Source organism: Torulaspora globosa, chromosome 4, assembly GCF_014133895.1.
Source record: "Torulaspora globosa chromosome 4, complete sequence".
NCBI classification, from domain to species: Eukaryota; Fungi; Ascomycota; class Saccharomycetes; order Saccharomycetales; family Saccharomycetaceae; genus Torulaspora; species Torulaspora globosa.
Window position 1 is genome coordinate 500,812 of NC_050730.1, and position 13,622 is coordinate 514,433.

The 13,622-nt window shown below is 46.9% G+C and overlaps 9 protein-coding genes across 9 annotated transcripts; 3 read left to right on the plus strand and 6 right to left on the minus strand.

Moving 5' to 3' along the window:
* Positions 1–9: 9 nt before the first annotated feature.
* Positions 10–1,116, minus strand: HG536_0D02860 (uncharacterized protein; the record flags this gene model as incomplete). Its single annotated transcript, XM_037283542.1, has 1 exon — positions 10–1,116. The coding sequence occupies one exon, from the start codon at positions 1,114–1,116 to the stop codon at positions 10–12; it is 1,107 nt and encodes a 368-aa protein (XP_037139438.1).
* Positions 1,117–1,295: 179 nt separating this feature from the next.
* On the minus strand, positions 1,296–2,459 carry INN1 (Inn1p; the record flags this gene model as incomplete). The annotated part of the gene is made up of 1 exon (XM_037283543.1): positions 1,296–2,459. One exon carries the CDS (start codon positions 2,457–2,459, stop codon positions 1,296–1,298), a length of 1,164 nt encoding a protein of 387 aa, XP_037139439.1.
* Positions 2,460–2,629: 170 nt separating this feature from the next.
* THO2 (Tho2p) lies at positions 2,630–7,444 on the minus strand (the record flags this gene model as incomplete). Its single annotated transcript, XM_037283544.1, has 1 exon — positions 2,630–7,444. The coding sequence occupies one exon, from the start codon at positions 7,442–7,444 to the stop codon at positions 2,630–2,632; it is 4,815 nt and encodes a 1,604-aa protein (XP_037139440.1).
* Positions 7,445–7,613: 169 nt separating this feature from the next.
* YSF3 (U2 snRNP complex subunit YSF3) lies at positions 7,614–7,927 on the plus strand (the record flags this gene model as incomplete). Its single annotated transcript, XM_037283545.1, has 2 exons — positions 7,614–7,616; positions 7,676–7,927. 2 exons carry the CDS (start codon positions 7,614–7,616, stop codon positions 7,925–7,927), a joined length of 255 nt encoding a protein of 84 aa, XP_037139441.1.
* A 71-nt stretch (positions 7,928–7,998) lies between these two features.
* On the minus strand, positions 7,999–8,607 carry HG536_0D02900 (uncharacterized protein; the record flags this gene model as incomplete). Its single annotated transcript, XM_037283546.1, has 1 exon — positions 7,999–8,607. One exon carries the CDS (start codon positions 8,605–8,607, stop codon positions 7,999–8,001), a length of 609 nt encoding a protein of 202 aa, XP_037139442.1.
* Positions 8,608–8,804: 197 nt separating this feature from the next.
* SRV2 (adenylate cyclase-binding protein) lies at positions 8,805–10,391 on the plus strand (the record flags this gene model as incomplete). Its single annotated transcript, XM_037283547.1, has 1 exon — positions 8,805–10,391. One exon carries the CDS (start codon positions 8,805–8,807, stop codon positions 10,389–10,391), a length of 1,587 nt encoding a protein of 528 aa, XP_037139443.1.
* Positions 10,392–10,449: 58 nt separating this feature from the next.
* Positions 10,450–11,898, minus strand: NAM9 (mitochondrial 37S ribosomal protein uS4m; the record flags this gene model as incomplete). Its single annotated transcript, XM_037283548.1, has 1 exon — positions 10,450–11,898. The coding sequence occupies one exon, from the start codon at positions 11,896–11,898 to the stop codon at positions 10,450–10,452; it is 1,449 nt and encodes a 482-aa protein (XP_037139444.1).
* A 236-nt stretch (positions 11,899–12,134) lies between these two features.
* On the plus strand, positions 12,135–12,983 carry EAF7 (Eaf7p; the record flags this gene model as incomplete). The annotated part of the gene is made up of 1 exon (XM_037283549.1): positions 12,135–12,983. The coding sequence occupies one exon, from the start codon at positions 12,135–12,137 to the stop codon at positions 12,981–12,983; it is 849 nt and encodes a 282-aa protein (XP_037139445.1).
* A 54-nt stretch (positions 12,984–13,037) lies between these two features.
* FPR1 (peptidylprolyl isomerase FPR1) lies at positions 13,038–13,382 on the minus strand (the record flags this gene model as incomplete). The annotated part of the gene is made up of 1 exon (XM_037283550.1): positions 13,038–13,382. One exon carries the CDS (start codon positions 13,380–13,382, stop codon positions 13,038–13,040), a length of 345 nt encoding a protein of 114 aa, XP_037139446.1.
* Positions 13,383–13,622: the final 240 nt, after the last annotated feature.

The window sequence follows — 13,622 nt, forward strand, 5'->3', positions numbered from 1 at the left end:
GCATGGCTGTCATCTTAATACAGTTTTACTATATAGTCCGCGATTTAATAGATAGTACTCTTCCCACAGCATGCCTCGCGGGCATTTGGGAGGTAGTGGGGGACCCGTTAGTGGCTTAACGCTCGGCTGCAGATACCAATTCAGCAGGCTGTCGGACAGCAGTGGCTCGCCCCACTTGCCTCGTCCCAAGTAACTGGTGACTAGCCTGTTATGCGACGAAAATACATGTGAGAAGTTCATTCCTTGGTCATGCTTGATTCGATTGCCAATGTCACTGAAGAACTCCATAGGCGAAAGTTCAAGCGGCAGTGCTTCGTCCTCAGCAGTCTCAGCCTTTTTATCAGTCAACTCATAAAGTCTGGCATCACCCAGGACCATCCGAAAGCTTATCGGTTGAGATTCACCGTGCCTATAGTCGCTACAACAGCTCCCAGCGTTTTGAGTGGAAAGATCATAGTAAATGACATTTGCATCTGTATTCTTCAAACTGGCCGGATTGCTCGCGCGGCCTTTCGAAGTACCCGGTATGAGGGCCTTAATCTTATCCCGCTTTCTGGAGCCTGTCTTCTTGCTCGCCCTGCTGACCTTATTACTAGTTGTTGCGTCAGTCACTTCCTTCAAAAATGATGAGGTGGCCGATCTTTCGACTTCATTTACTTTTCGTTTGGAGTCAATGTTCACTTGTTCGGATATACATCCGCTTCCCATCCCGTTGTCCCTAGGCGGCAGCTCTGGGGCTGCTGGATATAATTCAATATCAACCAAAAAGGTCATCGAAGCCTTCGCCAACTTCAGCTCAACGGATTTCCACTCAAAACACAATCCGTCGGATTTCATCGCCGGGAGCTTCCTGTAGTACACTATACAGCGATCTACTAGATCTCTTCTGCGACCGGTGACAGAACTCTTCGATCGCGGTCGTCTTTGAATCAGAAATAAGTCAATCGGAAAGTCTGATTCATTCCCCTCGATAGGAAACTCTAGAACATCTCGTATCTGATTGAAGCGTATGCAGGTGTTGCCAACCACCAAGCCAAAGTAAAGTCCAGGATTCAGCTCAGCATTAGCTCGAAAATCGCGGATCAATATAACTAGGGTACCGTACGGCCCAGCCATAAGATGCAGAAAACTACGCAATAGCTCATAACTTGCATCTGTTCCCTTGGCATTCTAGTGTTCTTATAGTCCATGGAAGCTCTGCTGCGCCGCACTGCAATTCTTCGTCGCGCGGTAGGCTTACCGCGACAGTACAATCAGTGCTGATATTACAAGAACTACTTACGACGACGATCCAGTCACTTCTCGACTGGCGGAGGACGTCTTCTTGGCGATGTAGTTCTACTTGTGGAAGCCGAGCCTGACGGCAGCGGCGGCAGCTTGGGGGAGTCGTTCCCGCCTCGTAATGGGGATGTGTGTTCTCTGCTTCTTGGTAGAGCCAATGTCGGCGATGGCGAGCGGTTGCGAAGCGTTCCTGGTTTCTCGACCGGTAGGGGAGGCAGTGGAGGTTGTGGCTCCAGTTTGCTAGAACGAGACACTCGACTGGAGCACGAACCGCGCCGATCTGCAAGATTATCCTGGTCATCGTCAGTATCGTCATTGATGGAGCTCACTCCTATTGCCTTCTGCAGCGCGGCGATATCAACAGGCGTGTTTGGGTTGCTATGATTCGTAGAATTGTTAGGATTCTTAAAAACGTTGATCTTCTCCCTCAGCTTTCTCAAATTAGCGAAGTGAAGCTTTGTATCCGACGCTGTTGTCACTCCAGTGCTCACTGTCGTCTGAGAGTCTGAGCTCTGATTGGTTCCTACAGAAGATGACAGACTTCTCGGAAGTTCCGGCAACTGATTGGTAGGGAAAGAGTGTTTGCGAGGGGTCACCTCTCTCATCACAGATGCATGCATATAGCGGCCGCTGTAGGGCTCGCTTCGGCCACTAGAAGTGTCAAAATCGGACTGTTGGTCGCTTGGCAGCGGCGGTACAGGACGACTTGCCATTGACGCATCCAGTCGCTGTATCTCTTCATCGCGTCCCTCCTCCTCGTAATGCGGTAAGCTGGGGGTGAAGCTCAACTCGATAAAGACAGTTCCGGCAAACTCGCTCCTATCCCGCTTCAGCTCATACCACGAGCAGTAGCCTTCTTTAGAGTCAGCTCTGATGCCGTTTAACAGATCTACATCGCATCTGCCGATCAGAATGGGCGCTTTCTTCTTTCTGTCGCAGTATACCTCGACTTGCATCGCCGGTCTAACCTCGGGCGTGATTTCGAACCTCTCAAGATATTTAAACACGGGATTCTGGCCTGCTCTGAACAGAGTGTCGCTCTCTCTAGTCATATGTGCGATTCTCAACCTCAGCATGACATTCTGTTTGTCTAACTTGTTCAGATTCGGGAGATCCCTCGCCTTACTCACATATACACACAATGTTCCTTGGTTACCACTCCATACCTCCGTAGACATGAGTATATTGATCTACGATGCGGCCACTTGGTGCTTCTTGGCGACTACTGGCTTCGAAGTTGGCTAAGAAGTTCATGATGCTTCTGATCTAGGGCTTAAGAACCTCCGGTCACGTGACACCAAGCTCACATCTTCAAATTGACCTAAAGCCCAACTAGAAGGCTGATTACTCACCTTTGGTACCTGCTTGGGGGCTCTTGAGAGGCCCGGGGGCCTTGCGGCAAAGCTTGGTTGCGACGATCTGCATATCTCGGGCGGTCGGCATCTTTGCGTGAACTTTTTGCTCCATTGTCTGACGATCTGTAGTTGCTTCGATTATCGTCGGGTCTGAACCTCTTAGGCGGCCGCCCCTCGGCTGTATCTGGCGCTACCGGGAGCTGACGTTCGCTTCGCTCCTGGGTTCCTGAGTTGAAAGATGGAGCGCTCTTTCTCGCGTTCCGCGTATCTGCCCGTTGGGCAGGCTTTCCTGGGAAAACTAGAGCTCGAGAAGCTAGCGACGTGGATGGCGGTCTTCCGGTTTGGTCCTCCTTCTTGGGTCCTCTTGATCTGTATTCTCTTTCGGAGCGCGAGTCTCTGTTCCGCCGGTTGCTGTAATACCTGGATGCCTCGGACCCGGTTGACGACCCATTTCTATTGGGTGGACGGGCTCCTACACTTTCTGATCTTCCAGCCTCCGGAGGCGAGGTGCGGGCCTCCCTCGACGGGCCGTTACCTGGCTTTCTGGTGTCCTTTGCGTTCGAACCGAGGGCAGTTTCCGTCTGTATGTCCGTTCTGCCACTGCCGCCGTACCTGCTACGAATCTTTGGTTGCTCGTAACGGCTCGGCACATCGGAGTACATGTCGCTTCGTTTTTTGCTTGCATCTCGTGTAACGCAGTTTATTGACTGTGTCACCTCTTCAAGCTTTTTGACGAAATCAGAATTCTCCGGCGAGCGCACCAGCGATATGAGGAAACGATTGACGATTGTTTGAAGATTCTTCTGGAAATCCTTTAGCGGCATGGCCTGTTTAGTCAAGTCCTGAATGGCAGTCTTCTCTTCTGGATCGAAAATGCAACTTACAGCCTTGCTTAGATTATTGTTACTGAAGTTGTGACGCAGCTCGTCCATGAACCTAAAGACCCTCCCGAGAGGCCATGAGCCGCTTTGTGACTGATGAGTATCCAACGACGCAGTTAACGGAGATTCAGAACGGATGATAGAAGTTCCTTCAGTCGTTCTGGATGGGAGATTTTCCGCTTCCGCCGCCTCTTTAGCTTTCTCTGCATGTTCTCTTTGCTTCTTGTTGAACTCCAGCTGTTTCCGAAGCTCTGTCTGCTTCTTTTCATTTGCTACCTGCACTTCATGAAGCCTTATTTCTTCTAATTCCACCTCGAGGTTCAATTTGGCTGCACGTTCCTCCACATTCAAGTCGCAGAACTCTTCAAGTTTTAATGCTCCTTTCAGACGTGCCTTTAGATGGCCAAGCAAGGCATTGCTTGGAAGTTTGATGTCTTCTCTCTCTTCTTGTTCGAGATTGTCCTCAACGGTTTGACACAACAATTGAATATGTGTGTCTATCACTGGGAAAAGACTTGATAAATGCTTCATGAACTCGATACCATTTCTGACAGACATATAGTTTTTGTTTTGAAGTGTCAAGATAACTTGTTCGGTAATGATATTATGCCATTCGTACAGCACACGGCAAGCTGCCCGATCCTGTTCTTCATCACGCCTCATTCTCTCAGTCTCCTCCAGCAGCTGGGCAAAAAAAATGCCTAAATTTCCTGCTTCTGAGCCAGTACAGCAGAACAATAAAGAGCTCAATACCTCCGACCTAACAAAAACGTCCATAAGCTTCATAAAATCGCTAACCTCGAACGCTAGTAAAATGAAAGACGCAGCATATATAGCATCCGAAGGCGAAAATAATACCCTGGGTATCACGCAATACTGGAAAAAAGAGTATATTGAATCATAAGTCGTTTCATGTATCCAGTCCCTTGGCTGTTGCTGCAGGAGTTGCTTAGTCGAATTGAATTTTCTTTGGTGGGAGATACAGCTCACTAAGAGATCCTTGATGTTGTTTGACACCTCGCTCTTTTTCTTGATGGATGTCAACGTTGAAAGCTCTGCTTCCAAAACAAATTTTCTTTCATCGTAAAGAGTCTTGTCAAATTGGATGTCGTAAAGTGAAAGCTTCCAGAAATTAACAAACACTTCTCTAGATAAATTCGAGAAGTCCACATCTTTAAACTCGGCTCTTTCAATCATTAAAGCGACGTTTTTATCAGTTTCTTCATGTGAATCTATGTAGTCCCTCCACAGATGGAAAATCCAAGGAGTCGAAACATGATACTCATTTCCCAACACATCTAAGGGAAGAACGCTCTTCGCAAAATCTTCTGTCTTTAAGCAGTGTTTTATAAGCTCGATAAAAGACCATAATAAAGTGTTCATTTCATCACATCTAGCGGAGAGAACTTTATAGTGCCCCTGTTGACTATTTGCCTTCAGATTCAAGTTGTGTAACAGAATTATCACTTCCGACAAGGTATTTTCGCTGTTGAAGTACCTGATTAATTTCGTCCCTTGTGCCTGGTTATCATCCCTACAATCAAAGATTAGTTTTCTCGCTACCTTTCTCAGTGGTTCTCCAGAGTGAAGCATCTTTAGTTGCTTCAGATTAACGTTATTGAGATCCCGAATACCACCCACCGTTGAAATAAGTTCTCGTAGAATCGAAACCGCTATGACGCTGCCATTGTGCAGAGTTTTGACGATGTACTCCTTGATGTTTGTGATGTCCATTTTATCACATTCTTTGGCTAATCCAGCAATGAAGACCGATAAACGCTGAACCCACATCGACTGATTGACACCGTCACTTTGCACAGCATTTCGGTTGTCAGTAAGCCGCATGAGTAAAACATACTGTAGGACGTCGCAAGCAAAATCATTGAAGAGGGTCGTCGTCGAAACTACAAGCTCAGATATTTTGTCATAATTTTCAATTTGCTTCACGGCGGGCATTAACGTCGCTAGTGGATTGGTAGATGCAAGGTTAGCAAGTATTCTCGATTGTTCGTCAATTGTATCGATATTCAAAGCCTTGAGGATGCTTTTTGCCTCTCTTTCAGTCCTGTTGAATCCAACCTTGATGGGAAGAACATCTTTCGAATGTTTTGATAGCATCTCATTATAGAGGAAATACCTTCTTTCAAAAGGGAATAGTCTCATCAAGCCATAAATTTCGCTAGTCACCACTGGATTTATGTCAAGCAAGGGAATGCATTGAAAGATGAATTTTCTGACATAGTTGACCCATTTATCCAAGCAAGCGGAGTGCTTGGTGATATCGACTTTTCCGATGCGACATATCTTGGAGATAAGTTGAGGGTTAACGGCTAGTCGTGCTCCAATTAGAGATAGGTACTCGTGCGACTTTTGGAAAAGATCCTCGACAGAGTCAACCACTGGTATGTTTGATGTCCATTGCGGGTAGTAGAAAACAGCCCTGTTTCTAAGTGATAATGTAGGGAAAGGATCGTGAGTTTTATCTTCTCTCACTAATCTTGGTTTGTGTGAGAGAATACCATTTTCCTGTATTGTCAGTGGCAAGCTACCAACAGCTGTATTGAGAGCGAAGAGAACCAAAGAATTGTAAAGGGGATCGATGATGTGATCAAAAATTCTGGTGATTAGCTTTGGTATCTGGCTTTCAACATTCATAAAGCCAGATTGAGAATTTATGAGAAAAAAGGCAGCCGTGACACAGCCGTGAACCAGCAGACGCTCTATAAATTTCATCTTAGCACTCTCCAGAACAACTTTGTCCGATTCTTCCGTTTTTTCCTTCTGTTTGCCTGCATCTTGGCTGCTCTTCTTTCCCTCATCATCCTCATCCTCTGTCACCGGCCTAGTCTTTGATTCTGTACTTTCATCGTCAGATTTCAAAGCTGCCGCCATAGCGAGTGGATTCAAAAGACCTTTCATCGAATTTTTCTCCATTTCACTCGTAAAGTCACTAAAGAACTGCTCCAGCGTTTTATTGTCTGGTCGTATATTTTCCCATATGGAAAGCACATTAATGAAACCGTTCCTAATCAGTATGCAGACCATGTCAACGTATTTCAGATTCAGATCACCGGTTTGCTGAGCTAGATGGAATGCTATGACATTTGACGCCACCATATTCCCACCTCTATTGAGTCCATCCGTTCGGAAAGGGTCGGCAACATGGTGCTTAGGCCAAAATTTGGTACTTCTGAGAAAAGCTATCAGAAAGGTGTGCTGTTCTGTGATGAACTCGCTAGAGATATTCAGTATCACATCCAAGCACCGCATTGAGTCCAGGGAGTACTTCCCGGCAATGTGATACATCTGCTGGACATACAGCTTGATTTTCTCCATATTATCTGGATCGTAGTAAGCGGTTAGAAGTAATGTTACAAGTTGCGAATAGCCTGTCGGGCACTCAGCCAACAGGTTAAATTTCTTTAGTTCATATTTCGACTTTTTCAGAAGATGCCTCAGCAGCGTGGTTTGTTCACTATTCATAAGCTTGCTGGAGAGGCGACTAAATTTGAACACTTCTCGCGACAGAGAGTTACTGATTCTTGCCAAAGCAACGGTCTTTGCATCGTCTTCTTCGATATATTGGTTTGATACTGAAACAAACATCTTCCCAACCATCGATGTTAATTCTTGACTGCCTACGGTTGCACTTGTCGAACTGCATATGCTCTCGATAAACCTTGAAATCTGCGGCAATGTAATCTTTGCCGGCAATTGGGTTTCCTGAAAGAGGTCTAAAAGCTCCATAAACATTTGTCGCAGCCATGCCACCCTCTCATCGTTTCCTTCCAGCTCTCTGAACCGATCACAAAGTTGCTCACTCTTAGAAGCCCAATCATTCAGTAGCTCTTCATTGAAAAATTGCTTAGCCTTCGATTGAGTCCTACACTTGCTTGACAATCTGTCAAGAGTAGCACTTAACGACATTTCGAAGTCTAGACGAGTCTTGAACCACTCCGGCTTACTAGCCTTGTCGTGCTTTGTCTGTTCAGTTGGCAGAGGGCCAGTATTTTTCCAAATTAACAGCTAGTCTTAAAAACTACAATAGATCGCTGAAGCTACATATCTTCACCCCAGCTTAAGGGGCTCATTAAGAATGGTATGGCTATATTTAAGCTCACTTGATGAAGGCATTCCTACTAACTGGCGAATTTTAAGTCCTACAGACAAAGGCAACAACAGCAGTATCTTGTGCTGCGGCAGAAATACATAGGCCTCGGTAGGGAGAATACGACGCAGGAAGAATGGTTAACCAATGTTAGGAGAGATACTTACAACACGTTGCAAGGGCATTCCGCTCTACTGGAGTATGTGACGCTCGCGAAAGGCGGTCTCAGTAAGCGATCAGAAAGGATAGAGCTTATAAAGAAAATGAAGCAATCACCAAAAGTAGTTGACAACGGTCACTGACGGGCTCCTGCCAAATATAGTTAGGTACATACTACTGTTCTAATGTTACAATTCGCGCGCAAACCGTCTCGCTAATACGATAGCTTTGTATCGCTGTCAGCGACAGTGGAAACTTTGATAGTTCTTCCATCGACCAGAGCACCATCGAAAAACTTTCTCACCCTCTCCAGCTCTTCCGCAGTTGGACGTGCTAACCAGACGTTAGCCGTTGCAGAGCCCGAAGGAAGATCTCTCACTCTGACTCTAGCGATGCTGGTGTTCGAAAGTTCTTCCAACACGCTTTTCAGACTCTCCTGGTTGACTCCCAACTCTAAGTTGTTGAAAAGCAGCAATTTATCTGTGACATCGCTACTTGTCGAGATAACCAGTTTATTGTGTCGATTGCCGTTCCTCTCGGTCGTCGTTATCACTGGCCCCGGTTTGGCTCTCTTCCTCGTGCTTCCTTGGGTAACTTTGACGGCTCTTCTGCGCCCACCCGGCGTCTTTCTTGCCTCAACAGTCCTGCTGGCTTCTCTCAGTAGCACGCCAACATCATTACTACTCACAAGCCGTCCATTGACAACACTCAGACCTTGTTTTTTGTTAGACCTCTTCCTGCTTCCGATGCGGTTTGGTTCAATCCTGCCGAACAGGCTCTTCCCTGGCTTCGCTTGTCTCTGTCTGTCGCGATTGGCTGCCATACCCTCCAGATCTTCAATGCTGGGTAATCAGAGACTCCTTGATTGTGAGCTTTAGCTTTCTGTGATGATGAAGGTTGGTAAATTCATCACTACGTTGACCTTTTCGCGTGCTCTAGAAGAAAAGGGATAAGAACACTAACAATTGCACATATATAACTGTCTTAAAGACTAGAATATCTCTCTACCGGGCAATTGGAATGTCGGAATCTGCGAAGGTAAGCACTCAGGGTTACAATTTGGTGAAGCTTTTGAAGCGGTTGGAGGATGCCACCGCTAGGCTAGAGGATGTAACGATTTACCAGGAAGGGTATATTCAATCGAAGATGGCAGCTAGCACGGTATCTCATGTACCCTCTTCTAACGACGTTGGTTCGTTAAGCGAAGATAAAGGATCTGGATCGTCGTCAGTCTCTCTTTCATCTGCTCTTTTAAAACCCGCAGCAGAGCCACTCTCTCAGGCACCGGAATCGATCGTAAAATTCAACGAATTGATCGAAAGACACATCAATCCTTTGGTGGAGCTGAGTGAAAAGATCGATCCCGTCGTACACTCTTCTGTCAAGCTTTTCAAGCAAGCGTTCGATGAGGAATTGCGATTTTTGAGGGCTGCTGTTGAGTCCAGGAAACCGGATTACTCTTCCAAAGAGTTTTTGGAGGTTTTGAAACCCATCAATGAATGTATAATCAAAATTGGTGACCTGAAGGATCAGAATCGTCAAAGTCAGTTCTTTCCGTATCTAAATGCTGTTGCAGAGGGGGCACCATTGTTCTCCTGGATTACTATCGAGACTCCCGTGTCCCTGGTATCGGACTTCAAGGACGCAGCGCAGTTCTGGACCAACAGGGTATTAAAGCAGTTCAAGGAGACGGATTCTAACGCTGCTGCGTGGGTCAAGGATTTCTTAGCCGTCTTTGATGGATTGAAGGAGTACGTTAAACAATATCATACCACAGGGGTCGCGTGGAAGAAAGACGGTTTAGCTTTTGACCAAGCTATCAAGAAGAATGTTTCGTCAGCAGCAAGCGCCCCAGCCGCAACTTCCTCCGGCGCACCACCACCACCACCACCGCCCGCTCCACCAGCTTCTGTTTTTGAAGTTGATACCTCGGCATCTGATGGCTCTAGTACTGGTATCGGTGCAGTATTTGCAGAGATCAACCAGGGTGAAGATATTACCAAGAACCTAAAAAAAGTTGATAGATCACAACAAACCCACAAGAACCCAGAATTGCGTTCGGCTTCCACAGTTCCTGGTAAGGCTCCTCCTCCAAGACCAAAGAAGCCAAGTACTTTGAAGACTAGAAAGCCTCCCAGAAAGGAGCTTGTCGGAAACAAATGGTTTATTGAAAATTACGAAGGAGAATCGGATCCAATTACCGTGGAAGGCAATAAGGACGAATCGATATTCATCGGTAATTGTTCCAACGTTTTGATACAACTGAAGGGCAAGGTGAATGCTGTCTCTTTGAATGAGTCTGATTCCACTAGTATTGTCTTGGATTCTTGTATTTCAGGCTTGGAATTGATAAAATGTGGCAAGTTTGGAGTTCAGGTGGAGCATTCCTTGCCGCAGATCACCATTGACAAGTGCGACGAGGGGAACATTTACCTATCCAAGGAGTCTCTGGAGGCCGAGTTATACACCTCGTGTTCGACAGGAATTAACGTGAACTACCCTGTTGGCGAAGAGGGTGATTTTGTTGAGTTCCCGATCCCAGAGCAGTTGAAACACAGCTTTGCTAACGGGAAATTAAACACTACTGTGTTTGAGCATGCTGCTTGATTAGCTTGTATGATAACTAGACACTATTTACAGTGGACAGTTCCAACCGTCCATGACATTATTTACCTTTCCTAACGTAGTACATGTAAGCACGTTCATGAACAGGAAGGTCGAATGGTGAGATGACTTCAGAATGTCCAGGACGAGCCACGGGGTCCTTTAGATACACAGCGTGACAAGTCTTGAATGATACCTCCAGATGATGGGGCAAGATTGCGAACGGCCCCAGGAAGGGCCGAGGCTTCCAAGGCGTAAAATAAGGCCTGTTGGGATTTTCTCTGCCGTAAACGTGCTTCTGCCAAGGCAGCTGGATCGCTTTTTGAGCTTCAGATTCATCTTCTGCCAAAGCCTTTGTGTCGATTGCTGGATGATAGCGCAGCTTTTTTGCCCAATTTTCATCGAATGGAATCTGAACTGCAGACTGATCACCCTTTTTGGCATCATAATCTTCTCTAATAACTCTGCTGTACTCTTTAACCAACTCTGACAGGTGCTTCTTTCCCGACCTCAAAGAAACCTTGGCACTGTCGGAAAGCTTCTTCTTGGCGTCTTCCGAAGGGAAGAGTAATTCGTTTGTTAGAGTCGAAAGCTCCTCCATTTGCTTTCCCTTGGTATTCTTTTCCGAAATCTCGCCCGATTTAGCAAATTCTTGAAAGCAATCAAACGTTAACTGCCCCAATTTTGGATCCTTCGACACCACGCTGCTGAAGTCGCTCGCCGTGAGCGCCTCAAGTTCCTTATTGCTGTTCGCATAAACTGCTATGATTTTAGTTAGAAGATTTTGGGGTGTGCAGGAGTGCAATTCCTTGATCTCCTCTGCTTCTATGGTTTTGTTGTATAGGTCAACGAATTCCAAGAACTCTTGTTTCTTAGGGTGGGAATCGGGCATTGCACGATATTTGGCCAGCTTTGCCTCCCACGTAGCCCTTGGCTTTTCTTTCGCCATCTTGACGTATTTATTCCACAGTACAATTTGAGTCTTGTCCACTTTTAACGCCTCCTGGATACTTGGTTTTCTTGCACCAAGGGCTTGCAGCACCTTTTCCGGCTTGACGTGAAAGATATCACCAGGCCTCAGCGTATAGCCGGGATGTGATATTTTTATGCCATTGACAAAGACGTTCCCATGAAGAATAAACTGTCGCGCCTGTCTCACTGAGGAAGCGAGCAATGCCCTGAAAACAGCAAAATCCAGTCTCTTTTCTAGAACTGCATACGTTTGTAACAGAAACGGCGTCTCTTGGATCTCACCACCACGCAACGAAGCATCCAGCTGTGCCACTGAGTCCAATTTGGGATTGAAAACTGCCTGCCATCTTCCCTCAGTCAGGTGTTCTCCGTGATACGCCCTCGTTTCTTGCTTTGCTGTCCATTTCTGCTGATACAACGTCTTGGACCTGAAGTCAACCTGTCCTTTCTTGTACAAGTTGAACAAATTGTATTTGTTGAACGACGTACGTATACGTCCTCTCGCGAGAGACTTTAAAAGAGTAGCCTTTCTTGGCATCTTTCGCAAGCCAATTGACCAAGAATCAGACCCAGAACGACGCTGATTGTCAGTATGATGAGCTTAAACCACAGTTCTTATGTTAATACTGAAAAATTTGAAAAGTTGGGCCTTCAACAAGCTATTTTCCAGATTCGTGCCCAGCGACCGCCTAGCTAAGGTTTAAAGCTTTCGCCGAACAGATCGAAGAACTAGCCTCTAAGAGCGTCTGGTATCAATCGCTGGTGTCGTCTGGTATGGCTTTTGAGTGGACTATTGTTGACGAGATTCGACTGTACCGATGGGTTGCCGAGTTTAAGCCTGCGGGTGTCCACAAGCATTTCCATATGCTCTGCATACTGGAGAGGATGAACGATCCGGAGAAGTATCCGGTGATCCTGTTGCAAAAAGAAGCGGTTAGGCCGGCGAAGGTGTTTACCGCGAAGGAAATATGGGTTAAGCTGGGCTTGGCGTATAATCTTGCAGAGGTCGACAGGATCGAAGACCGAGAGCTCGGGCAGACGTCGGGAAATGATGGCGACGAGTCGAGAAAGGGACTCCGAGAACGGATGCGGCGGCTGCGAGAAGTTAGGGATTTTGAGTTACCATGGGACGAGTATGGTGAGCTGATACTGGAGAATGCAAGAAATGGAGTTGAAGAAGAGGCGCGAGATCACACCGACGCAGAAAAGCTGGAGGAGTCCAGAACCCCAGAGCCGCATGTTTCTGAGCGGGAGGAGACTGGCAGCACCGGAAGCAAACGCAGATCGACAAGGATACGGCAATCGCGGCGGTTAAAGCGATCGAGGCCCAGCAGCGACGACGACGCATCGTCCAAGGAATCTTCAGACGGTGAGCTACACGACTCTGCCAGCGTAAAGCCCAAGGAAGGCCCACAGGAGCAGCGGAAGCAGGAGGGAGCCGGCGAGGGAGAGGATGCCGGGAGCAGCGGAGATCTGCCCTTAGCTAAAAGAACGAGACATTCTTCGCAGACGAGAACCAGCAGCGAGCCTTCGCCCAAGAGGAAGAAACGTGCCGTCGAGCAACCAACTGCAGCGGCGCTTCCGACAAGAGTCTCGAGCAGGCTGCGCAACCGGAAGCAATGAACAGGAGACAGGTTCAGCATCATATATAAAGCTAATGAACTAGATAGACGAACCCTAATTGACCTTCAACAACTCAACGTCGAAGATCAGGGTGGCGTTTGGTGGAATCAGACCTGGGAAACCGCGAGGTCCGTAAGCGTATGGGCCTGGAATCGTCAATCTCGCCTTTTCACCGACAGACAACTTTGGAATAGCAGCATCCCAGCCCTTGATCACCTGGCCGACACCAATGTTGCACTGGAATGGAGCTCCTCTGTCGACAGACGAGTCGAATTTTTGACCGTTCTCCAAGGTACCCGTGTAGTGGATAGTGACCAAGTCTCCGGTCTTGGGGAAGGTCTTGCCGTCACCAGCGGACAATCTTTCAACTTTAACGTTACCTTCAATAGTCTCGGACATTCTACGGGGTTCAATTGCTGTGAGCGATTACTTTTAACTCCTATTACTGTTAGTTCATCGAACGCCGAGGAACTTCACCTTTAGTAAGCAGTGCCATACCTATCAGCAAGATGAGTTACCCGAAGGAGAAGGGATTACTAATGTATATAGTCAGGATGAGGGTATATATAAAGGTGTTGTTGGCGGTTTACTCGTTCCATGAGGATTGGAGGATGATCAGGGTCTGGTAGTAGTTGTCTA